The sequence below is a fragment of the Tupaia chinensis genome, unplaced genomic scaffold (assembly GCF_000334495.1).
Source record: "Tupaia chinensis unplaced genomic scaffold, TupChi_1.0 Scaffold000140_1, whole genome shotgun sequence".
NCBI lineage: Eukaryota > Metazoa > Chordata > Mammalia > Scandentia > Tupaiidae > Tupaia > Tupaia belangeri.
The window spans coordinates 9199380-9226556 of NW_006159610.1; the positions used below are offsets into that span (position 1 = coordinate 9199380).

The 27177-nt window shown below is 42.6% G+C and overlaps 1 protein-coding gene and 1 long non-coding RNA gene across 2 annotated transcripts in view; one reads left to right on the forward strand and one right to left on the reverse strand.

Annotated features, from left to right (window-relative positions):
* Nucleotides 1–12065: 12065 nt before the first annotated feature.
* On the reverse strand, nucleotides 12066–20612 carry LOC102490416 (uncharacterized). Its single transcript, XR_334046.2, has 4 exons — nucleotides 20536–20612; nucleotides 19817–20157; nucleotides 13684–13754; nucleotides 12066–12181 (listed from the first exon to the last, which is right to left on the reverse strand). It is a non-coding gene; the product is annotated as an uncharacterized LOC102490416 (long non-coding RNA).
* Nucleotides 20613–21174: 562 nt separating this feature from the next.
* The window catches only part of WEE2 (WEE2 oocyte meiosis inhibiting kinase), a 28755-nt gene continuing 22752 nt past the window's right edge, over nucleotides 21175–27177 (forward strand). The window contains exons 1-2 of the mRNA XM_027770537.1: nucleotides 21175–21522; nucleotides 24984–24997. Coding sequence (XP_027626338.1) covers nucleotides 21180–21522; nucleotides 24984–24997 — 357 coding nt within the window. The 5' untranslated portion in view covers nucleotides 21175–21179. The remainder of the gene's footprint in view (nucleotides 21523–24983; nucleotides 24998–27177) is intronic.

A 27177-nucleotide genomic window follows, 5' to 3' on the forward strand; every position in this document is an offset into this window, starting at 1 on the left:
GCCCGCCGGGCCGCGCACTGCCCAGGGCCCCGGGCCCCTTCCCCCCCCCGCGCTCTGCTGGCCTGGGCGGGATCGCAGGCAGCGCGGAGCCCGCGCCGGAGCGAGGACCGAGGCGCGCACGTCCGTGCGTGTGTGTGCTGTGAGCGGGGAGTGCGGGGCCGGCGCGCAGCCCTGCCCCGGCACCTGCGCGTGGGCGGAGGTGCCCGCTCACCTAGGACTCCCGCCGTAGCGGTGCCGCTGGGAGTTTTCCTACGTCACCATTATTTTTCAAAGTCCCCTGGTCATCAGGACGGTGACAGCTATGTATTACATAATCCCGACCGCATAGCAAAAGCCGCTTCGGAGCAGGGAAGTGGGACGGGCCCGGCTGCCCGGGCGCTTCCACCACATACCTAGATGTGGGCTGATGGGACCGTGGAGTTGGGGTGGGGATTCTGCTCTCATGTTTACACAGCACACTGACCGGGGTGGAGATGAGGGGTTCTTTCCTGGTATTCTATACAGCTTGAGAGTATTAAGTTAGGAGGTGCTGAGCGTTTAGGATGGGATAGGTATTTCCAGTAAAGATCAGGAAGAGGAAATCCCTTGGGAGAAAAGGGAAAGGTGATCGCTTTGGAAATTGCTTCTGGATTTGCTCCTGCATTTCATGTGTAAAAATAGAATGTTGATTGCACCGACCCCTAGGGTAACCCAAGTGTCTGAGTAACTGTTTGAGAAGAGGTCTGACTGCGAAATAGGAATAGCCACTGAAGAGAAAGCGTGAAGCCGCTGGAGAGCGCTGTTCAGATGCACACCACCTGGAGGTTCAGGGGTGTCCCCCACCCGAGCCCCCACAGGCTGCCTGTTCTCAGCGGGACCCGCGGATTTGCTCCGTGTTATTTGACAATTCCTGCCCTACATGCCAGAGGGACAAGATAAAACAATGCTGCCGGAGACCCCAGGAGATCAGCAGTGCTGCTTCCAGTCCAAAAGCTGATCTGGCAGTAAAGAATTCATTTTGCCCAAAGGCATAGGGATTGCTTTCATCATTCACATCTTTGGTTCAACCTCTTCCCCACTCCGCAAAGGCAAATACGTGACCCTCCAACACTGTGTGGAGTGTGTAGCTACCTCACCGACAAGGATGGAGAGTCCCAGGCAGGGTCCAACCAAGGTCTGGCCAGGACACTGCCCACCTCATTCATGGGCTGGGTACCAAGCCTGCTACTTCAGAGAACCAGGCACAGAGTTTCTGAGGTTGTGGCACTCACAGTTTTGTATTTTAAATATAAAATGGGGACACCCATTATAGAAGATCCTGAAGCAGTTTCCAAAGCCTTCAGCTTTAGGGCTTCTCAGAGGGACCTCCTTTATCCTTTCTGTGGGGATACCACACCCCTGGCTATACCCCCACGCTGTATAGAATACCAGGAAATGTAATCTCCCCGTCAGTGTGCTATACAAACAGAAGAGTGAAATTTCTAAACCCTAGCCCTATTGTATAGCTCTTTTCAGTCTCATTTAAGTATATATTTTAAGTGGCCATGATGTCTCTTTATAGTCATAGTGTTTTTCTTTCCAAGTGGCCCACAAATACTGGTCAATGAAGCAAATGACCGGGAGACCGCTGTGAACAATAGACCCTCGGGCTTTTTATCCCGTGTCTTGCGCATGGTAAGTAGTCAGAGACAGTGATGAGGGTGATGATACACGTTCACTGTCTGAAGGAGCCTGCGACCTCTTGCACCTGACTGTCAGATTTATCTTCTCTGTGTCTGCTCGATTTCACAAGAAGGTAGGAAGGGAACTAATTTAATTTAGCTAATAAAACAGCTTCGCTGGAAAACGAGTTTGGGAGAGAGAAAGGAGCAATCATATTCAGAGACCCCCAGATTGGTGTAATTATTTCAAAATGAGCTCACCCGAAACACCGTATGTCTAAATTTTAAATTTATGTGATTTCCCCAAATAGTAAATATACCTACAAAATGTAAAATGCTGAAAAGTGGTTTTTTTAAATTTATAATCTCACCAATGAGTTGGCCACTGTTACGATTTTGCTTATTTTATTTCATCAATTTTAGGATGCAAACTTTTTCACTTTTTAACATCGCTATGGTAACTCTCAAGTGCTGCTGGTCCCCTCTGGAGTCTAGTGCTCCCAGGGGAGATTTTCTTTTGACTTTGTCAGCCATCTGGAGGCATTGGCAACCCAAGATTGCTTTAAGTTAAATTCTCTGCCTGAAGTTCTTTGGACAATGTTGGTTTGAATTCAAACTGTGAGCCAGCCTGAAACACCAGCTTGCAGTAACAGTTCTTTTGTTCCTTTTTTTTTTTGGCGAGGTTTCTGCTGTAGGGCGCGTGTGCTCACCAGACAGAGACATAGAGACAGAAAACGAGAAATCACCCCCCCCAGGGGGGCTGGCCACGCTGCAATCCCTTCTCCTCCATTCTCCTCTCGGGGTCTTGGGCACACACGCACATGCGCCTGGCGTGAGTTTTAAGCCACCAGGTCCGGGATGCGAACCTCAGTTGACTACGTGGGAGTCCAGCGACATAGCCATTATGCTAACTGCTGGTTCCCTTGTAGTTACAGTTCTTAAGAGTTATTTTTCTGGGATCAGCAGATGGTGTAATGGTTACATGACTGGACTCCTACAACCAACCATGGTTCCAGTCCTGCACATGGTGGTTTAAGACTCACACTGAGCATGTGTGCATGTGTGCCCAAGATCCCAAGAGGAGAATAGGGAATGGTCATTTTTTAATTTCCATCTAGTGACAAAGTCAAGATAGTCAAATTTCTTTGTTTTTTTTTTTTTAGAGGTTTTTGCTATAGGGCGCGTGCGCTCACCAGAAAGAGAGAGGCAGAGTGACAGAAAGCGAGAAATCACCCACCAGGGGGGATGGCCACACCGCAATCCCTTCTCCATTCTCCTCTCGGGATCTGGGGCTCGCACACGCACCCGGCATGAGTTTAAGCCACCAGGTCCCGAACTCCAACTGCAGTCCACTACATGGAGGTTCAGCTACATTAGCCATTATGCTAACTGCTGGTCCCAAGTTAAACAAGTTTCTTCACCTGACCCCCTGTGTGAGAGCCTTATTTGTCAGTTTTACATGGGCTATCCTTTTAGAATACCTACCTTGGGCATTTTTTATGCTTTGTGGTATATAAATATAATGGTACATATTAAAAATAGGTAATGGATAAGAAGAGGTAATAGATGCTTTTCTAATTTTACATGCCAAAATTATACTTTATACCAATTTTGTGGGTATTTTTCTCTTTGAAATTAAAACATGAGCATTTTGCCTTCTTAGTAGAAACTTTTAATACAGGGGTCTTCAAAAAGTTCATGGAACATGTATACTATGAAAAACTTAAGTGTAGATTTTATAAAATTTTGCACAAAAATAAACCTTTATTTTTATTGTTTTGGTCTTTGCTATAAGGCACCTGTGATTGCCAGGAAGAGGTGGGGTGAAGGGAGGGAGGAGAAAAAGAAAGGAAGAAATCACTCCCCAGGGAAGATGACCACGCCACAATCCCTTCTCCTCCATTCTCTTCTTAGGACTTCGGGCACACACACTTGTTTATAAAATTTTGCACAAAAATAAACCTTTATTTTTATTGTTTTGGTCTTTGCTATAAGGCACCTGTGATTGCCAGGAAGAGGTGGGGTGAAGGGAGGGAGGAGAAAAAGAAAGGAAGAAATCACTCCCCAGGGAAGATGACCACGCCACAATCCCTTCTCCTCCATTCTCTTCTTAGGACTTTGGGCACACACACTTATGCTCAGTGTCCTGGGTCCAACATTCAAAATCCTTTATTCTAGCTATTTTGAAATATGCCCAAGTGAATTTACAAATGCAACTGTGATTGAATTATCAGACATACTCTTCATGGAAGTAGAAAAAACAATCGTGAAATGTGTTTGGAATCATAAATGGTCCTGTATCACCAAAGCAATACTGTGCAAGAATAAAATAGGAGGCATCTCCCTTCCTGACCTCAAAATATGTTACAAAGCTGTGATAACCAAAACAACATGGTTCTGGCACAAAAACAGGCATGCAGGCCAATGGAATAGAATAGAGAAGCCAGATATAAACCCCAAAAGATGGAGCCAACTGATTATTGACAAAGAGCACCAGGCAATCCAGTGGGGAAAAGAAACTCTTCAGCAAATGATGCTGGAAAAACGGTAACTCTACCTACAGAAAAATGAGCCTGGACCCTTATATCTCACCACTAACAAAAATAAACTCAAAATGATCAAAGATCTAAACATAAAACCTTGAACTATAAAATGGCTGATAGAAAACACAGGGGAAACTCTTGGAGATATTAGAGTAAGCAAAGGGTTCTTAAATAAGACTCCAGGGGAAACTGGCAGTTAGTGTAATGGCTATGTCGCTGGACTCCCATGTAGTCGACCGTGGTTTGCGTCCTGGACCCGGTGGCTTAAAACTCACGCCAGGCGCGTGTGCGTGCATGCCCAAGATCTCGAGAGGAGAATGGAGGAGAAGGGATTGCGGTGTGACCATCCCCCCGGGGGGTGATTTCTTGCTTTCTGTCTCTATGTCTCTCTCTGTCTGGCGAGTGCACGCGCCCTATAGCGAAAACCTCTCCCCAATAATAATAATAATAATAATAATAATAAGACTCCAGGGACCAGCAGTTAGCATAATGGCTATGTCGCTGGACTCCCATGTAGTCGACCGTGGTTCGAGTCCCGGACCCAGTGGCTTAAAACTCACACCGGGTCTGTGTGTGCATGCGTGCCCAAGATCCCAAGAGGAAAATGGAGGAGAAGGGAATTGCAGCGTGGCCCCCCCTGGGGGGGGTGATTTCTCACTTTCTGTCTCTCTGTCTCTCTCTGTCTGTCTGGCGAGTGCACACACTCTATAGCAAAAACCTCTCCAAAAAAAACCAAAACAAAACAGAAAGAACTCCAAAGTACATGCAATAACCCCAAAAATAGACAAGTGAGACTTCATCAGACTAATCAGCTTCTGTGCAGGGGCCAGCAGGTGGAGTGGTGGTTAAGATTATGGATTCCCACTTGTCCAGCTTCACGGTTCCAGTTCCAGATCCAGCAGCTTGAAAATCACAATGAATAAGTAAACATTTTTAAAAATAAATTTAATAAAAAAGCTTCTGCACAGAAGAAACAATAATCAGAATGAGAGACAGCCTTCAGAGTGGGAGACTATATTTCAAACTATGCCTCACTGGGACTGATAACCAGAATATATAAGGACTCAAGCAGCTTATCCACAAAAAATATCCAATCAAAAGATGAAATGAGCTGAACAGACAACTCTCCAAAGAAGATATGTGATGCAAAGATGATTTATCAGAAGGGAAATTCAAATAAAAACTGCAATGAGATACCACTTAATCTCTGTCAGAATGACTAAGATTAAAAAATAATGAGGGGCCAGCAGGTTGTGTGGTGGTTGAGGTGCTGGACTCCCACATGGCCAACCACGATTTGAGTCCCAGACCTGGTAGCTTAAAAATCACACCAGGCTTTTGTGTCCAAAATCCCAGCAGGAGATTGGAGGAGAAGGGATTGTGGCATCCCCCTGTGGGGTGACTTCTCACTTTCTTTCTCTCTGGCAAGCACACACGCCCTATGGGAAAAGATTTAAAAATAAATAAGTAAATAATGATATGTGTTGGTGAGGCTGAGGTAGAAATGTTTCTACTGTTGGTAGAAATGTAAATTAGTACAACCACTGTGGAAAACAATATGGAAGTTCTTCAAAAACCTGAAAATAGACCTAGTAATTCTACTCCTGGGAACCTACCCAAAGGATAGGGAAACACAAAGTCAGAAAAAACCTTGTACATCCATGTTCATTGCAAGATTATTCACAATTGCTAAGACATGGAATCAACCCAAATATGCAAGAGTACATGAATGGATGGAAAAAATGTGGTACATATATGCTTGGAATACTACTCAGCCAGAAAAAACAATGACACCCTGATACAAAGTGGATGAATACGGAGGAATTAATGTTAGGTTAAGCAGGCCGGACTACGAAAGAGAGGCATTGTATGTCCCGGCTTAATATGTACTGAATGTGTCCATTCTATGGCAGAAACTGAAAGACTGGAAGATACAAATGAAGACGGGGGGAGGGGGCAACCGTAGATACTAGAAACACTATAGAAGGGGAGTGGGTAGTTGGAGAAGGGGAATCAAGGGAAGAAAGAACGTTTAACAGGCACAAAAATGAAAAGCTATCTGTTGATCATAACATGTATGGTAATGTCTTGGACTGCATTAATATGCAATATATTCATAGGGGAAAATCATTATGTATGCTGCAAGGATGGACAGCAATTAATGTAAAAACAAATGTAAATTAAATGTACAAAATAATTAAATGTAAAAAATAAATGTAAAAATGTAATAAAATGTATTAAATGTAAAAATGGTTAAGAAAGAAATACACCATGCTCCTAAAACTTTGATCAAATTTCATTCATACTAAGTCCTGTGCATGGTACTGGGACACTGTGAAGAAGACAGACATGTCCCTTCTTGTCAGACTCATAGCCTTGCAGGGAAGGCAGCTGCAAGGCAAGAAATGAAACATAGAGTGAAGGGTGACAGGCAGGGCAAATGCAATCAGCCATCAGGCTTTGGACCTGTGATAGACCACCAGGGGTGACAGTATGCAGTGATGTCTGTAGGTTCTTGACTGCACTGTCAGATCATTGATTCACAAGTACATATGGTATCAATCTGGTGTCGGCCTTGTCCAAATTAGGGATTGCCACTTAGAGTTCTTTTTGCCAATTTGTCAGATGAAAATATCGTTTTAAGTTTGTGTTTTGTGATCGAATCTAATCATGTTTTTAAAACGTATGCTAGAAATTTGTCAGTGTTCAGTGCACTGTCTCTGCATGGTGTCCTCTTTTTTAATGCTCAATGATCTTTTTATGAGTATGTTAGAGGGTACATGTGCTTGCCAGAGTGAGACATGGGGAGAGGGAGAGAGAGAATCCCTCTCCTCCATTCTCCTCTGGGGACTTTGGGCACACACACACATACCTAGCATGATTTTCAAGTTGTCAGGTCTGAGATTTGAACCATACAGTCAAGCATCAAGCAGTGGGATCCAGCTGCTTCATCTCCATGCCATCTTCTGGCCCCTCAATGCTTTTTTTTTTTTTTTTTAATGAGAGTGAGAGAAAGACAGACACAGGCATTTTTAACAGAGTCTTCCTGTCTCCTGCCTCTTGCCTCCTGCCTCTTGCAGTTAGCTAGGATTACAGGTGCATTCCACTGCATCTGACCTGTTTAAGTTCAGGTTGGGAACTGAACCCCGGTTCCCATGTGGCCCCGGCCTTGTGCATCAACATCCCACTGCTGATGCCCCAGTGGCTGGGCCTGTCTCTCTTATCCACAAAAAATATCCAATCAAAAGATGAAATGAGCTGAACAGACAACTCTCCAAAGAAGATATGTGATGCAAAGATGATTTATCAGAAGGGAAATTCAAATAAAAACTGCAATGAGATACCACTTAATCTCTGTCAGAATGACTAAGATTAAAAAATAATGAGGGGCCAGCAGGTTGTGTGGTGGTTGAGGTGCTGGACTCCCACATGGCCAACCACGATTTGAGTCCCAGACCTGGTAGCTTAAAAATCACACCAGGCTTTTGTGTCCAAAATCCCAGCAGGAGATTGGAGGAGAAGGGATTGTGGCATCCCCCTGTGGGGTGACTTCTCACTTTCTTTCTCTCTGGCAAGCACACACGCCCTATGGGAAAAGATTTAAAAATAAATAAGTAAATAATGATATGTGTTGATGAGGCTGAGGTAGAAATGTTTCTACTGTTGGTAGAAATGTAAATTAGTACAACCACTGTGGAAAACAATATGGAAGTTCTTCAAAAACCTGAAAATAGACCTAGTAATTCTACTCCTGGGAACCTACCCAAAGGATAGGGAAACACAAAGTCAGAAAAAACCTTGTACATCCATGTTCATTGCAAGATTATTCACAATTGCTAAGACATGGAATCAACCCAAATATGCAAGAGTACATGAATGGATGGAAAAAATGTGGTACATATATGCTTGGAATACTACTCAGCCAGAAAAAACAATGACACCCTGATACAAAGTGGATGAATACGGAGGAATTAATGTTAGGTTAAGCAGGCCGGACTACGAAAGAGAGGCATTGTATGTCCCGGCTTAATATGTACTGAATGTGTCCACTCTATGGCAGAAACTGAAAGACTGGAAGATACAAATGAAGACGGGGGGAGGGGGCAACCGTAGATACTAGAAACACTATAGAAGGGGAGTGGGTAGTTGGAGAAGGGGAATCAAGGGAAGAAAGAACGTTTAACAGGCACAAAAATGAAAAGCTATCTGTTGATCATAACATGTATGGTAATGTCTTGGACTGCATTAATATGCAATATATTCATAGGGGAAAATCATTATGTATGCTGCAAGGATGGACAGCAATTAATGTAAAAACAAATGTAAATTAAATGTACAAAATAATTAAATGTAAAAAATAAATGTAAAAATGTAATAAAATGTATTAAATGTAAAAATGGTTAAGAAAGAAATACACCATGCTCCTAAAACTTTGATCAAATTTCATTCATACTAAGTCCTGTGCATGGTACTGGGACACTGTGAAGAAGACAGACATGTCCCTTCTTGTCAGACTCATAGCCTTGCAGGGAAGGCAGCTGCAAGGCAAGAAATGAAACATAGAGTGAAGGGTGACAGGCAGGGCAAATGCAATCAGCCATCAGGCTTTGGACCTGTGATAGACCACCAGGGGTGACAGTATGCAGTGATGTCTGTAGGTTCTTGACTGCACTGTCACATCATTGATTCACAAGTACATATGGTATCAATCTGGTGTCGGCCTTGTCCAAATTAGGGATTGCCACTTAGAGTTCTTTTTGCCAATTTGTCAGATGAAAATATCGTTTTAAGTTTGTGTTTTGTGATCGAATCTAATCATGTTTTTAAAACGTATGCTAGAAATTTGTCAGTGTTCAGTGCACTGTCTCTGCATGGTGTCCTCTTTTTTAATGCTCAATGATCTTTTTATGAGTATGTTAGAGGGTACATGTGCTTGCCAGAGTGAGACATGGGGAGAGGGAGAGAGAGAATCCCTCTCCTCCATTCTCCTCTGGGGACTTTGGGCACACACACACATACCTAGCATGATTTTCAAGTTGTCAGGTCTGAGATTTGAACCATACAGTCAAGCATCAAGCAGTGGGATCCAGCTGCTTCATCTCCATGCCATCTTCTGGCCCCTCAATGCTTTTTTTTTTTTTTTTTAATGAGAGTGAGAGAAAGACAGACACAGGCATTTTTAACAGAGTCTTACTGTCTCCTGCCTCTTGCCTCCTGCCTCTTGCAGTTAGCTAGGATTACAGGTGCATTCCACTGCATCTGACCTGTTTAAGTTCAGGTTGGGAACTGAACCCCGGTTCCCATGTGGCCCCGGCCTTGTGCATCAACATCCCACTGCTGATGCCCCAGTGGCTGGGCCTGTCTCTAACACTTTGGATATCAACTTGCTTCAGTACTTATCCAATAACAATATAAATTTTGGGGGGGGTATCAGCAATTAGCATAATGGCTGTGTCGCTGGCCTCCTACATGGCTTGATGGTGGTTTGAGTCCCAGACGTGGCAACTTGAAACTCTTACCAGGTGCATGTGCATGAGGGCATGCCATAAATCTGGCCATTACCTCTGGGGGGTGATTTCTCACTTTCTATTTTTCTGTCTCTCTCTATCTGGAGAGTGCATGCACCCTGAAGCAAAAATCTGTCAGAAATAAAGAAAAACTCACCAAAAAAAAAAAAAAAAATATATATATATATATACATTTTTTGCCTGGCATGATTCTTGTTAATACCATTCTCAATTTATTGTATTTTCAATGCCTTTTTTTTTTTGCTTTATGAAATATAGAAGTTTTAAATGTTAGGTAGACAAACCTATCAGTTTTGTGTGTGTGAGAGAGAGACTTCTTATTTTGAAATTTAGAAAGTTGGTCCCCATCCAGAAATTTGATTAACATTCACTTTTATTTTCTTCTGGTTACTTATTAATTGATTTTCCACATTTCACTTTTTAATCTATTCAGTGCTCATATTGTTATGTGGTATGTTGTGAGACATTTTCACTGAATAATCAATACTTGCTACATCACCTGCTGAATAGTCCTTATGCTTCCTGTGACTTGCAGCTCTCTTTTAAAGTACGATATTAAACTGCAGCTATTGGGACCAGCAGGCAGTGTAATGGTTACATCGCCGGATTCCCACCTAGTCGACTGTGGTTTGCATCCTGGACAAAGCAGCTTGAAATTCACACCAGGCACATGTGCATGCAGGCCCAAAATCGCGAGGAGAATGTAGGAGAAGGGACTGCAGCATGGCCATCCCCCCTGGGGGGTGATTTCTTGCTTTCTGTCTCTCTCTCCAGCAAGCATACATGCCCTATAGTAAAAATCTCTCTTCAAAAAAACCCCAAAAAAACCAAAAAAATCCCACAGGTATTTACCAATCTGTGTATCTTTCATCATTGATCTACTTATTTTTTTATAAAGAATTATTTTATTTATATGTATTTATTTATTTAATTTGACCAGATAGGGACAGAGTAAAAGAGAGAGAAAGTGGGAAAGTGAGAAAGCAAGAGGCACAGGCTGGAACTTGAACCGTGCTTTGCCATGTGGGAGTGCCCAGCGCCTTAACCACCATGCCACCTGCTGACCCTAGTCATGATGCATGTTTACATAGAAAAATACATTATGACTTTCCTAATGATCTGATAGTTTAAAGAACATTTGGAGGAAGGGCTGGCATGGTGCATACAGGCACATGGCCCACCATGGGCCATGATCCTCTCTCCTCATTTCTCCATCCTGTTGGGATCTTGGGCATGCATCGTGGGCATGCACGCACACACGCCCGGCGTGAGTTTTAAGCCACCGGGTCCAGGACACGAATCGCATTCGACTACGTGGGAGTCCAGCAACATAGCCATTACGCTAACTGCTGGTTCCCTGATCTGCTTATTCTTATACTAGTACTGAAAAAATTTAATTATTAAATATGTATTTTAAAATTTTACTTCTGGCAGAGGAAGGCTTCTCTCTTTATTATCTGTCTCTCTCTTTTAAATATTTATTTAAAATATTTATTTATTCCATGAGAGAGACAGAAAGAAACAGAGAGACAGGCACCCTCACCAAGGTCTTTACACTGTGATCCACCCCCGGCCTCCACCAGCTATCACCAAGGACACGTGGGTGTGCGTGGTTTGCATGGGGAGACCTCCAGGTGCAAAACCAGACCTTCTCATGTGGTGGCTTTATTGCAGAGTGTTATATTACCACTGCACCAGCATGGTGGATTGGACTTTTTACTCTCTTCTTAAAAATGTATTTATTCGGGAGCCAGCAGGTGGTGTGGTGGTTAGGGCGCTGGATTCCCACATGGCTGACCATAGTTTTGTCCCGGACGTGGTGGCTTGAAAACCACACTGATGGTGTACATGCCCAAAACCCCAAAAAGAGAATGGAGAAGGATTGCGGTGCGGCCATCCCCCCGCAGGTAATTTCTCACAGTCTCTCCAGCGACTGCACGTGCCCTATGGCAAAACCTAAAAAATTAAGTTATTTTTGTTGACATCATAATTTTCCACTGTGATGTTTTGATCATGTATACATTGAGTAATGATCTAGTTAGTAATTAACATACCATCTCTTTAAACATTTATCATTTCTTTGTTGTGAGACCATTCAAAAGCCTCTCTCCTATGTAAAATATACACTGTATTGTATTGTTATCTATAGTTTCTGTACCGTGCATTAAAATACCAAAACTTACTCCTCCTATATAGCTATTAATATAACTATCTTTCTATGTCAACTTTACAATCGTTTTATCCAGTTTTCAAAAAGCTGTGAAACGTTTTATTCAAATTGCATGAGAAATACATATTTATTGAAAAGAATCCACTTCTTCACATAATTAAGTCATTTCATTCTCTCTGTGGGGGACAGTCTTCAATCCAGATCAGGAACAGATAGCCCTCCAGCCATCATCCATCTGCATAATTAGTTGGCTGCGAAGAACACTGGCAGTTCAGACAGGAGTCCAGACCGTGGGACAAGCTGAGGTGTGATGGGGATGAAATAAAAAATGTGAATGGGCAAGAGGAAGAAAATAATGGGAGCAGCTACCCCTTCTCTGACCTGTGAACTGCCCAAGGTAACCAAAGACACCCTGGAGAACCTATCTGCCCCATTCTCCCTACTCCTAACATCTACCGCACAAGCTAGACCACACCAGGTACACGTCAGCCTCATCTGCACTGTGATTTCCCTTAGCTCCTCCCGATCATCTGCACTGCTGGCGCCTGGTGTGGCTCAAGGTTACAGCAGAGAATCACATACCACAGAGACCATGCTTAAGCTGGGTCAGGAATTATGTAGGGATTAATAAAATGCAATTCATGCTCAAAACGACACAATTATTTAAAATCGGCGCATTCTTCCTTTCTAATCCTCTTACATTTGCATTGGGACTGAAAATTAAAAGTTTGAAACTTTATAAACCCCATTTTTTCAATGGTATCCATCATGGGGATAGACAGCATACACAGTATGACTGATTTACTCTACAAATACTTACTGAGCACCTACTGTGTCCCAGGCTTGTTCTGGGTAATGACAATAGAAGATCAAACAAGAGTGAAGCTTTTGCCTTATAGAATTCTATTCGGGTGGAGTCAGGGAGAAGATAGTTCTTAAAATGGATCATTAAATGTACGACATGATATAGTGATATGTGCTGTGAAGGAATGTGGCTAGCGAGTGTTGGTGGGTCCTGTACAGGGTGCCAGGGAAGTCCTTTCTGATAAGCTTTGGTCTTTGAGCAGACATCTGAAGGAAGTGGGAATTGACAGCGTATGTTAGGTGAGGGGAAAGAGCACAACAGCCGGAGCAAAGGTCCTGGGGCAGAAAAGACTTGGGCATCTGAGAAACAGTGAAGAGATTAGAGCAGACCGTCTGAGAGGGAACACAGACAGCCTGGGGGGGGGGGGCAGTGAGTCACATGGCCCTGGGGCCTTGGTGTAGGCAGCTGACTCTATCCTGAGTGGAATGGGAGACCCTGGAGGGCTGGAATGCAGGAATGTCATAATCTGACTTTCTTTTAAAAAGGATCTTTCCTACTTGGTGTGAAAAAGAATACAATGAGGCAAAGTCGAATGCAAGGAGGGATCAGCATTTGATGTAAAGGCTATGTCGCTGAACTCCCATGTAGTCGCCCGCAGTTCAAGTCCCGGACCTGGTGGCTTAAACTCACACTGGACACATGTGTGTGCGTGCCCAAGATCCCGTGAGGAGAATGGAGAAGAGAATGTGGAATGGCCATCACCGGTGTGTGTGTGTGTGTGTGTGTGTGATTTCTCACTTTCTGTCTGTCTGTCTCTCTGCTGAGTGCATGTGCCCTATAGCGAAAACCTCTCCAAACAAACAAACAAAAAAGCAAGGAATGCCCATTAAGAGGAGGCTATCACCTCTTGGGAACAGGCAGGGATAGCAAGGGATGGAACTGCAGGGATTTCTCATAGATCAGGGGCAGGTCTGTGGAGACAGAGAGGGATACGCACCTGCTTTCATTCACCAAGGTATGAAAAAATCGCAGGAGTGGGAAGTTTCAGACGTGGTGTGATGGTGGTGCCTGTTGGGAATCCAGAGAGGGATCTGATAAGTCAGTTTCAAATCTGAGGGTCAAGAGAAAGAAAGGTCTGTGATGAGGATAGAAATCCAGCTTGTAGACAGCGTTCCAAACTGCAGGCTGAATGCTATTCCAAGGAAGTGAGTGTACACAGACAGGAGAAAGCTTGGAGGGCTGAGCACAGGCCCCCAGATTTTAGAGGTTGGGAGACGAAGAGGAGTGAGCAAAGGGATTCAAGCACTTCACGGACCAGTTTTTAACACATGTATTTCATATATAACATATATTTCCTCATTTACTCGATTGCCTTTGAAACATCATTTTTTTTTTTTTGGAGAGGTTTTTTGCTATAGGGGGCGTGCGCTCGCCAGACAGAGAGAGATATAGAGACAGAAAGCGAGAAATCACCCCCCCAGGGGGGATGGTCACACCGCAATCCCTTCTCCTCCATTCTCCTCTCGGGATCTTGGGCACGCACGCACACGCGCCGGCGTGGGTTTTAAATCACCGGGTCTGGGACGCGAACTGCTGTCGACTACATGGGAGTCCAGCGACATAGCCATTACGCTAACTGCTAGTTCCGAAACATCATTTTAAACATTTTAATAAGTAGATTTTGGGACCAGCAGATGGCATAATGGTTGCATCACGGGACTCCCACATGGCTAACCGCAGTTTGAGTCCTGGAGGCTTGAAACTCACATCGGGTTCATGTGTGTGCATGCCCAAAATCCTGAGAGGAGAATGGAGAAGAGATTGTGGTGTGTCCACAATCCCCTTGGGGGGATGATTTATCACTTTCTGTCTCTCTCTCTCTGTCTCTCCAGTGAGTGCACATAACCTATAGCAAAATATCTCTTTAAAAAAAAAAAGTAGACATTGGGAACCAGCAGTTAGCGTCAGAGCAGCAGTGGCATGAGATTCTCATAGGAGTGCAAACCCTATTGTGAACTGCACCTGTGAGGGATCTAGGTTGAATTCTATCATAGACCATTCTTCCAAATGCAGTTGATGGAAAAATTGTCTTCACTAAGTGGTCCCTGCTGCCAAAGAGGTTGGGTACTGCTGCCTTAAAGTATGCACAGTACGTCATCAGTCTCTAAAATTATTGGGATGTCAGGTCAGAAACCTGCTCCTATTCTAAGAAGAGTCCTGTGTCTTGTGGGTGGACAAATAGTATGTCTCTACTGTAACAGCTATTTTGATGAACAGCCTCCAGTTAAAACAAATGGGTTACATTGGGAATAGCAGCAATTCATGAAAATCTATTTGAGTTATTCATCAGGTAGAGTTACAGATTCAAATTAATGGATTAACCTAGGGATTTTTACACATGGCATTGAAGCATTCGTGGGTAAAATGACATGTTATTGTTTATCTGCTTTAAAATGTCCCAGCACCCACCCTCAATAAAGTTGCAGAGTCAGGAGTCTAAAGCTGTCCTTAATTTGGGAAGCTAGGTTATGAGTACATCGGAACTTAAACACTATTTCCTCTATTGTGGGTGTGTTTGAACATTTTCTTTTCTTTTTAAAGAATTATTTATTTAATTTGATTTATTCATTCATTTATTTGAATTTAACCAGACACACACACACAACACACAACACACACACACACACACACACACACAGAGGTAAAGTGAGAAAGCAAGCCTCCAGGTCCAGGACTTGGACTGTGGTCAGTCACATGGATATGTCCAGTGCCTTAACACCACCATGCCACCTGCTGACCCTGTTGAACATTTTCATTAAGAAAAATTACACAAGGGCCCAGCAGTTAGCATAATGGCTGTGTTGCTGGACTCCCATGTAGTCGACTGTGGTTCGAGTCCCAGACCTGGTGGCTTAAACTCATGCTGGGCATGTGTGCGTGCATGTCCAAGATCCCAAGAGGAGAATGGAGGAGAAGGGATTGCAGCATAGCCATCTACCCGGGGGGGTGATTTCTCGCTTGCTTTCTGTCTCTCTGTCTCTGTCTTTCTGGCGAGCGCATGTGCCCTACAGAAAAAAAAAAAAAAAAGACAAAAAAAAGACAAAAAACAAACAAAAAAACTCTCCAACAAGAAGAAGAAAAAGAAAAAAAAAAAGAAAAATTACACAAAAAGAAGAAAAGTATCAATGGTAGACTTCTAGGTTTTAAAATGACCTCTGGGCTCTTACCTGGTCCATAATCCTTTCTTGCAATTCTATTCTTCTGGCATAAAGCTTTATAAGCACTTTGAAATAAGCAGCATGATAGACAAATGTGAGGAACTATTAATGATTTATGAAATTTTCACTGGATTCACTGTGACTGACAGATGTCTGTTCTGTGTACTCTCTCTTGGCATAAGAAGTGACCAAGAAATGTTTCCTTTCAAGGTTCTTGGCTGTGCCACCGTATCTCCCTCACCTCCTGGCCCTTGTCACAGGAAAAGAGCTGGCAGAAGTCAAGAGCACCTGAGCCCCTGCTTCCATGGACCCACATCCGGGACAGCGGCACCAATCTGCACCTGCTCAGTGTCACCACTGCTAACTGATTTTTCCAAGGAGTTAGAGAATATCCTGTTGATGATGAAAACATTCTGTTTTCCCTAAGTCATTGCAAGCTTTTGCCTGAGAGTTGACACACTTCCAGTGTGCTAAGAGTTTGGATAAGGACAAGGATCCATATGATATTAAAGCTGGCAGGATCTTAAAGACATCATGGTCTAGACCTTGCATTCATCTGTGAGCGATAGATGGTTCCTACATATTCTATGGGCCATAGGCCTCTTCCATGGCCTTAGCTTTACTTTCACAAAGAAAGTCTAAGAAGCCTGCTTGCTGCCTTGTCACTGTGATGGGTCGTATTCTGGTGACAAAGTTCACTTTTTTCTTCTCCACCAGACTGGAGTTCCCTTGACTTTCTTTCTGGTCTTGAGTCTACACCCAACAGAGAATCACTTTCATCGTAAATTCTCTTCATAAATCAGAGTAATTTCTGTTCCTGGAAAGACTGACTGTGAAAGTATCCATTTCTTGTTTGAGAAACCAGACATCACACTGGTTGGTTTTCAATGGATCTGTCTCATCAGAATATAGTAATCTAACTGTAATATTTTTTCTCTTAACTTTGTTGGGGGACATGTGTGTCTATCAGTAGGAGACAGAGAGAGGGGCACAGAGGGAGAAAGCACCCTTCCAAAGGGGTGTGGTCACATCACAATCTCTTCTCTTTCATTTCTCCATTCTGTGGGATTTTGGGCATGCACACATGGCATACTTTTCAAAACCATGGAGCTGGGATTTGAACTTCGCGGTAAGCCATGTGAGATTCAGCTTTCTTAACTACTGGGCTATGAGGCTGGCCACCAATGATTCTTTTCTTTTTTTAGCCTTTTGCTATAGAGCATGTATACTTGCTGGAGAGAAAGAGAGACAAAAAGATAGTGGGAGGGAAAGTGAGAAATCACCCCTCAGGGGGGATAGCCACACCACAATCCCCTTTCTTCCATTCTCCTGGGATTTGGGGCACACATATACATGTGCCCAGCTTGATTTTCAAGCTGCCAGGTCTGGGACTCAAACTGAGGTTGGTCATGTGGGAGTCCAGCGCCTTAACCACTGTGCCACCTGATGGCCCATGATTTAGTCTCAAATAAATGTGGTAGAGCTTTACTTTGGCCTATTTAAATATTTGTTACCGTTTTCTCTCCTGACTGAGGAGACAGTCAGGCTAGCATGTCCTTCTTTGGAGTAAGAGACTCAAGTATCACTGTTTCCATGACCTTAGCTTTACTTTCACAAAGGAACAGTCTACCCCGAAGGTGAATACAGGTGTCTGCAATTCTTGCAAAGTCAATTTGAATAAGCAGATGTTCCTGCTTCTGTTCTTCACACCAGTGTTTCCAAGGCCTCAGAGCCAAGGTTTGGTCAGAGTGGAGTGCTTTGGCTTCCTCCACACTCAGCAGTCTGAGTGCAAGAGGAGAATCTCCCCCAGCCCATGGTGGAGGGAGCTGGCTATGACATGCCAGAGTGGCTTCCTTTCTGCACATCCGACTCTGGGAAATTTCCCCTTGTGCAACAACTCCTGTCACCATAAGATAAATAACTCAAATTTTAAAAATTCAAATACTGAATATTTTAAACAAAACTGAGATATATTAATTTATTTTCCCAAATCCATTCAAAAATGATTCATGCAACATCCACAGTGTACCAGGCACTACAGGAAAAGCCCTCCTTTCCTCTTATTGCCACAGATTACATAAGTTCTTTTTTTTCCCCTTTGGAATTCATGAGAGAGAGTGCATGTATGTGCACAGAAAGGGAGAGAAAAACACCCCCAGTAAGGTCTCCCCTCCCCACAACCTGCCGCTTGCTGTAATCTTGGGCATGAGCCTCTGTACTGGGACGTTTCTGGGCTGCTGTGCTGGGATCTGAACTGTGGTTGCTGCGGGCATCCAGCACCACCTCAGCTCAGCACCCTACCGACTGTGCCACCAGGGTGCCACGTGGGTCCCCTTTGGACACATCATCTCAACTAGGATGTGGAGCTTAATGCCTGGGGTGGGTGCCTGTGGTGTGAACATGCATTGAAGCAAAGATGGGATTTTTCATAACGTGAAGAGGCTAAGAATGAAGAAGAGAGTAAAACACAAGAAAATAGAGACCTTGAGCCTGGGGCAAAAATTGATCTCTGAGGATCCCTTTGGTTTACCGAGATCAGCAACTGCCCCAATCTCATTATTATATTTTTGAAATCAGGAATATCTTTTTTATACTTGTTATAATATTAACAGCATTCTTATTCTGAGGCCTTGGCCACAATCTTTATCTTCTGAGTGACAATACGTGGAAAATGGTGTGGTGCAAGTTTCCAGTAGGACAACTGTTGATAACATGAGCACTAAACCACCACCACAGCATGGTTGCCTCCTTAGGCAAACAACGCAGTCATAAGTAAGGGTCATGGAGGTTATAGCAAGAAAAAGAGAAAAGGCAGGGGTGATGGTAAAAGCATAACCTTGTGCCTCCTGGGTAACACCCAATAAATCAGCCCCTGCACCTGCTCAGGGCCTCAGGTCAGGTCCCACTCTGCCAGAGCAATGCCAGTCTGGAGAGGGGAGGACAGTCAAGCCATGAACCGTGAAGAGCGAAACTGACCAACGCCAAGGCTGCAGGAAAGGGATTGCCTGGCCTGCTAGTTTGTCAACAGGAAATTCACTCCTGGTCCCAGAATCTCAGCTGATAGTCATTTCTTTACTGATAACCTGAGTCCTCTTTTCTCCTTAATGGTTGAACTTCCATTGGTCCCCAAGGGAGGTGGACCTGTGTCGATGGTAACAGTGAGTTCCTGCTTGCTACGAGTGGCAGTGTGCCCTTGCTGAATTGCTGGGACAGTTTGTGTGGGTGGGAGGATAGAGAAGGGCCAGGAAGGGCTAAGGGCTGTGCCCACCTACAGTGCTGAACCTGAGGCTTTTAGCTGAAAAAAAAAAAACAACAAAAAACAAAAAAACAGAGTCACATCTCCCCTGCCATTAAATGATGTTCTGCAGCTATAGCTGGAAATGGGGAAGGAGTGACAGAAGAACGTGGAGAAATCCATGAAGAGAGGGAAAAGGGAAGACGGGTGACAGGCTGGGGTAAACTAAAGACTATAGGGAAAGGGAAATAAAATTGGTTCTACACTCATCCATCTGTCATGGCTCCTCAGTGCCTCTCTCTCTTTGGGCCCATGTTTGTCATATAAATAAATGCTCAGGTCTGGTCCCTCCAGCGCCTCCTTGAGAATCCTGAGGGGTTTCCGTGTGTCTTTTTTCTTTTTTGTTGATTTCTTTTTGCATAGTTTTCTCCTCTAAGGATATCAGTAGGTTTTTTCTTTTATTATTATTAATTTTTGTATTTTATTATTTTTACACAATACATATGCATTGTGTAATGACTCTTGACAATCGAGTTAATATGTCCGTCACCACGCAAGCTGTGCACTAGAAACCGAGAACTCGGTCACCTTATAACTGAAAGTCTGTACCCTTTGACCAATATCACCCTAGTCCCACTACCCCTGTTCACTTCTCTGCTTCTATAAATTCGACTTACCTAGGCTACAGGTAGCGTGAGATGATACAGTATTTGTGTTTCTGGGTCTGGCTTACTGACTTGGCAGAATGTCCTTCAGGTTCAGGGATGTGAAAGGCAGGCTTTCCATCCTTTCTACGCTGAGTAGTGTTCCACTGCGTACATCTCACATTCCTTTATCTTCTCACGGATAGGCAGGCAGGCTGATTCCGGAGCTTGGCCATTGTGAATAGTGCTGCAGTAGCCCTGGGGGTGCAGATATCTCTTTGAGATACTGATTTCTTTTCCTTTGGATATACACCCATGAGAGGGATTGCTAGATTTTATGGTTGTTTCATTTCTTTCTTCCAGGAGTGGCCTCTCTGTGAAAGAAATTAAGGTATATTAAAGATATCAAGCCAGCCCGTGGCCTCGTGGTTAAGGGAGCTGGGTTCCACATAGCTGACTGCAGTGATCCCAGTCTGGAGGCAAAATCCCAATGGGAGAGGGGATTGCTGCATAATTATGCCCCACTCGGGGGTTCTTTCTCCCTTTTCCTCTATCTGTCTCTTTCTGGTGAATGCATGCACTCTCTGGCAATTAAAAAAGAAAAGGATACCTAAAAAGTAAAAACTTTTTTAAACAAAATAAGGTATTTTTGGCAAAAGCAATTGTCATTTTAAAGGATTTTTAAAATCTGTTTCTATGTGTGCTGATCTTTCTACTCTTTCTTTTGTTTAAAAACTGTGTTCAATACCCACAAAGCTGTACGTGCTAACACCTGGTCAGAGGAGGGTGGCTGAATCAGGACAGGTGTGTTTGGCCAGGATATAAGGTGTGTCTCTGTGAGGGATAGGAATTACAGCCAAGATAATATTGAAGCTGTTTAAGGAGCATTATGACATCCTGGTGATGCTAAATTCTAATTACCTGCTGTTCACCCCAGGGTGGTGGGGAGAAGGAGGAGGAGAGGGTGATGCTTACAAATGGTGAGAAAGAGTGAGATTAATTCTTTCCAATAGCAAATTTGTTCCCAAAATGGCTAATGAGTATTTTTAAAGCCATGTTAAATTAACAGGCTCCAACTAGCTCACTGGTATTTCGGTTAAAGGAGACTAACTGGGGGGTACCCAGAAGAACTCTACACATAAATTGAATTTAATTGCTCAAAGAGTTACTGGGACTCTCTTTAGTCAGAATGGAAATAAGGATGAGCTGAGCGCTTGCAGATTTGCGTATTTAAGGGAGAAATTAACACCTGTCTCATCCTTGGAGTTGGCAGGGAAAAGCAAACTAAGGTTGTGGAACCTGCTAGTTTAAATTCTCTTCTGCCCTTACTTCTGCAGAGTCACAGTCTTCTCCGCTGACAGACCTTCCTACCTATGTGATCAAGCTCTCTGCTGAGATGGACGATGGAGATATTAACCAAGAACTGAAGCAGAAATTAAACTTCTCCTATTGTGAAGAGGAGATGGAGGATGAAGGGCAGATGAAAGCACCAGAGTGCAGGGAGAGCCAGACCCTAGGCAAGGGTGATGTTCAGGATTCAGAGGCAAAGTACACTCCACCCTGGACTCCCCTCAGTAACTTACATGAACATGACATGCTTCTGGAGAAAGGCAAAGAAAGTCCAGACCAGATCCTGAGGACTCCAGAGTCAGACCCTCTCCTATCTCCTGAGACAGCAGCTCAACTGGACAGCAGGAGCGAGGTGCTGCATGGCCACAGCCCCTCCACTCCCAAAGTAAGTTATGAGGACAGAGGGACTCGAATCACCAACATCTGTCTTCCCTGACAGAGAAAGAAAATTCAGTTGTTTAGGTGTGTATGATAGATTTGTCTCACAGGCTGTAATAGTTCCTCAATTACATATTTATTGGTGAAAAGGAAGAGTTTCTAGTTACCAGAGGATAGCTAGAATTAAGTATCCTGCCAATTATCTTCTTAAAACTGCTGGTGCCAGTAATTATTTGATATTACCACAAAACTTGGGTGGGAAAGAGGTCCTAGTTAAAGACTGTCAGCACTGGAAGCAATATTGAGATTTAGAGCCCAACCTGTGTGTTCTGCATATGAGAGAAGCAAGGCCCCAAGAGATAAACTATGACAGAGACAGGACCAACAGCTAGTCTTTCAGAACTAGTCTTTTATTTCCTTTACACCAACTGGTTCTATTTTTTTTATGGTTATTTACTCATATTTTTCTTTTTTTGTACTTTAAAAAATTTTATACATTCAATTACTATACATCACTTAGCTTGTAACATGAATTTACCCATCATGAATACACTTCACACCAGTCCAGTTAAGGATACTATACACGTTATCAACAGGTAATAATCCATTTCTGTGTCCCACAAGTGTCTTGCCTCTCTATTTTCCCCCTTAATTTCTTTACTCACACTTCCCCTTTTCCCTCTTCCCACACTGTCTCCAATATCCATAACTATTTTCCATGTTTCTATATCGTCTAATCTTTCAGTTTTCTGCCATCAAGTGTGGAAAGTCAGTATATATTAAGTGGAGATACACAATGTCTCACTTTCATAGCCTGGCTTGCTTCACTCAGCAGCAAATCTTCCATATTTGTCCACTTTCTATCAAAAGCCAGCATCCTGTTGGTTTTTTCTGGCTGAGTAGTATTCCATAGATTATATGCACCACACTTTTTCAATCCATTAATCTGTTCATGGACATTGGGTTGGTTCCATGTCTTGGCAATTGTGAATAATGCCACAATAAACATAAGAATGCTCCCATATTTTCTGTTTGAATTATAGTCTTATCTCTTTGCTGCTCCTCTTTCCAGAGGAGCTTCTCTTTCCTCTTTGATCTATTATAGCATTGTACAGTCTCTTCTATAATATGTGAGCAAAGAGGTAACTTATTAAAACTTCTTTATAAATTGAGGATGGCAAATAAGCAGGAGTCCCTAATTCTTTCTGTGATTGGTTTCCTATTACACTGTTCAGATCATTAAAGCTAGGGTTGGAGCAGGGTTACCTCTAATAGACTCTGGTCTATTAGACCATGGTATGTGATCCCCAGGATTGGAATTAGCTCGGCCTCCTGCTGACTCAGCTTGGAGTGCTTAGATGATCATAATAACATCTGTGATCTGACTGCAGCACAGTCACTGTCAGCGGGTCTCCTTAGTACCCACTGAGTATGGGTCCCACGCCTGCCAGGAAATACTAAGCTGCTTATCTAAATTGCAGATAAACATGCATGACCACTCATCTGTGGGGTTTTCAGCAGTTTCAACACGAAAAAATCAGTCTTCCATTTGGTTTCTGACAACCCAGCATGAGTAAGGAGCATAAGACATGGTCTCTACCCTCAAAGAGTTTACAATCTGGCAGAGAGAATGAGAGTGAGGAGCTTGTCTACAGACACTATGTGAAAATTGCTTTAACAGTTCTCTGAACAGACTGACTTTCAATGGAGCGGTCAGGAAAGAACTGTGAAGGAAAAGTATATGAAGGGCCATTAAAGTTGCCACAGTTTTGACATATACTAGAGTATGTGGATGAAAGAGCACACAGGAAAGAAATTGTGACATGGTGTGCCATTCACAGCTGACCTGACCACCTTGTGTTACCAGGCCCTCTGCATGCATACCTATTCACTGCCTTCAAATAGTGCCCACAAAATGAATAAAGATAAACAACTGAAATCATAATTGAAGCTCAGATCATGTGTGTTAGAGGATGGAAGATTGTGAGGACAAAGAATTGGGAATTGAGTCTCAAAATATTACGCAAGATTTTCCAAAGAGAGAAATGCTTGAGATAAGTCTTACAAGGTACTCAGAGATAGCCAGGCAAAGAAGAGGGGAGTGGGAACTCTAGGCAAAGGGAAAAGCATCCAGTAATGTAGAGAAAGGAAGAGCTTATGCTTAACAGTATGGTGTTCAGTGTGACAGGAGCTGTGTACGAGTGCTGAAAGTGATGCCAGAGTGAGTAGGCAGGAGCTAAATTGAGATTGTATCTAGAAAGTGTTGAGAGATCTAGCAAATGTCTTTCTGTAGGGGCTTTTATTTTTATTTTTCTTTGAAAAAAATTATGATCTTTATATATGGGATGGAATGGAGCAAGAGAGAGCCTGGAAGGATGGCAGTAACCATAGTAGTTTTACTGAGAATGGAGAAGGACCTGAATTGAATCAGCAGTTGCTAATGATAAATTAGGAGACATTTAGGAATTGGTAACTAACATGATGAAAAACTTAGGCGAAAAGATCTAGGGTGACTATAAGATTTCTTAACAGAGTAGATGGTATTTGAATTAAGTAGGTGACAGAAGATGTACAGGTTTGGAAAAAAAACACAGGCGTAGTATAAATACTTGGATAAATGGATCTGGGGTACAAGAAAACAATCTAAGTTGCAATCTAAGTTGAGATATCTACATATTTGGATATCTACAGCATTTAGGAAGCTGTTGAAGCTGTAGGGGGTGTGGGAGGGAATGTCACACAGTCTGAGTGCTGGAGTAAGAAGTGACCAAGTGACTGGATGATGCCAAGATTTGAGGATTAGGCAGGAAACAGGGCTTGAGAGGAAAAATGGAAATGCAAACTGGGAGAGTATATCCTGGATGAAAATATTTAAGTCATGGTCAGAGGAAAGACACTACTGTGATACTAATCTGTAGGTAGACAAGACTGCCTAGGAAAGAAATGACTTGGTATAGACCCCTCCATGGGACAGAATCAGAAATCATGTGAAATTGACTTCAGTTCACCATAAGGACTTCCTAGCAAATCATCTAGAGTTCAAAGAGTGACCTTAGGAAGTATTGGGTCACTGGAAAAGTCATGACATATTTTTCTGTTTTTGTTTTTTCTGAGCAAAACTGCATCATGGCTTTCCAACAACCTAATAGTAAGATCCTTGTGACTGAATGCATTGAATGTTAGTTGATGACCACTTGGTAGGAAGACTGTAGAAGGGATTCAAGCATCAGGGCCACCAATGGAGCCTTTAAAGTCCTTTACAGGCCCAATAATCATGATACTGTGTCTTTGTGGGATGTCAGTGTCTTCTCTTTAGAAGTCAAGGAATTAGCCCTTCAAATTTCCTTTATTGCCCTAAATCATCTGTAGTAGGCCTGCTATTTATGGAATTATCTACCCTTCTACTGTATATTCTTACTCAACACTTGTCACCTTTGATCTGCTTTATTCAGGTAGAATTTTCTCTCATAAGTCTTGTCCCAAAATGTATTCCTTTAGATTCCAAAAGGATTACTCATATTTTTACCTTTCTGGTAATAGTATGGATATTAATGTAATTAATATCCTTTCCTACATCATAAGCAGAGCTCACACACTTCTAAAAAATTATCTATTCTTATTATTTAATTTATTTATTTTAAACATTTGATCATTATAATCATTTGGCTTGTAAAGAGAATTTACCCAAAATGAAATACACCTCAGACTAGTCCATCTGAGAATACTAGACACGTTATCATCAACAGGCAATAAACCATTTCTGTGTCCCACAAATGTCTTGTCTCTCTATTTTTTTCTCCCTGATTTCCTTTCCTGTACTCTTCCCTTCTCCCACTCTCCCTCCACATTGTCTCCAATGTCCATTAACTATTTTCATGGCTTTTATGTCCTCCAATCTTTTAAACTCTACCATAGAGTGTGGACAATCAGTATTTATTAAGTGGAGACATTTGATATTTCTCTGTCATAGCCTGGCTTTCTTTACTCAGCAGTAAATCTTCCATATTTGACCACTTTCTATCAAATGCCAGGGTCTTTTTTTTTTTTTTTTTTTTTAATGGCTGGATCGTGTTCTATAGAGTATATGTGTGACACTTTTTCAATCCATTCATCTGTTTGTGGACATTTGGGTTGGTTCCATGTCTTAGCAATTGTGAATAATGCCTCAATAAACATTGATGTACAAGTAATTTTCTGACTAAGCATTCTCCTTTCCTTTGGGTATATACCCAGGATTGGGATTGCTGGATCACATGGTAGTTCTATTTATAGGTCTTTGAGGAACCTCCATATTGTTTTCCACAGTGACTAGGTCAATTTACATTCCCACCAACAGTGTAGGAGAGCTCCCCTTTCACCACAACTCTGCCAACGCTTACCATTTTTTTTTTTGTAGTTTCAATTTTTGCCATTCTGACAGGAGTTAGGTGGTATTGCCATTCTGACAGGGGTTAGGTGGTATCTCATTGTGGTTTTAATCTACATCTCCCTCATGATGAGGGAGGCTAAGCAGAGCTCACACACTCTTATCAGCCTTCATATTTACAGACTAAAATTCTGATATTATCTGCTCTGGTAAAATACTTTTTATTTTATTTTATTTTTTTATCTGAACATTTTCCAAGTTCTTTTTATTTTTCTTGAGACATGACAACCGGAACTAGCATTCCAGGTGTGGATACCTCACTGTCTGATATGGGATGGATGCATTTTAGTTTCCATATGATCATCAGCATTATAAAAAATGATTTCTCAGAGAATGATTTACTGTAATTCTAAGTTCATCTCCTTAGTCACATTGATAATTGAGAAATATCATGAGACAGCATAGTTTTGCTCATTTTGAACCAATACTGAGTCCTCACAATAACTTCACAAGAAAATCATGGCTTTGTTAGTGAGGTCTTTGACCACAGTATCCAAGACTGCTCATGCTGCAAGCTCTGAGATCAATGTAAAACCCTTGTAAAACCCCTTGGCTTTGGCAAAGATGTATGTTCTTTAATTTAAAAATGAGAAAGTTGGGTTATTATGTGTATTCCATAGCTTCCTTTGTTTTAGCTTATTTAATCATTTATTATAATTAGTCTAATATTCATTCTTCATAGACTCTCATTCTTCAATGAATCGTGTTGTAGTCCAGCTTCTGCTTCTACACTGAAAAATCATGAGTAGACTATCAAAAATGGCAGACTTCTTTAAGAAAGAGCCTCACAGTACAATGATTACACAGGGTACTTAAAAAGTTGGTGGAAAACTTAAAGGATGGATTTATTTGGTGCAGTTTTAGAAATCCATGCATAGTTGTTTCATAATATGCATTTTCCATGAACATTTTGAAGTCCCCTCTTACTGTGAGGTTTTACCACAGCTTCCTTGTACACTGTTGAACTCTTATTCTTTTTTTTTTTTTTAAGGTTTTTGCCATAGGGTGTATGTGCTCACCAGAGAGAGAAAGAGAGACAGTGAGAAGAAAAATGCGAAATCACTCCCCAGGATAGATGGCCACACCACAATTCCTTCTCCTCCATTCTCCTCCTGGGATCTTGGGCACACATGCAGTTGTTCCCAGCATGAACCATGGTCAGTCATGTGGAAGTCCAGCCATGGACTTACTGACCATGCCACCCATTGGCCCCGTACAGAACTCTTTTTTTTTTTTTTTT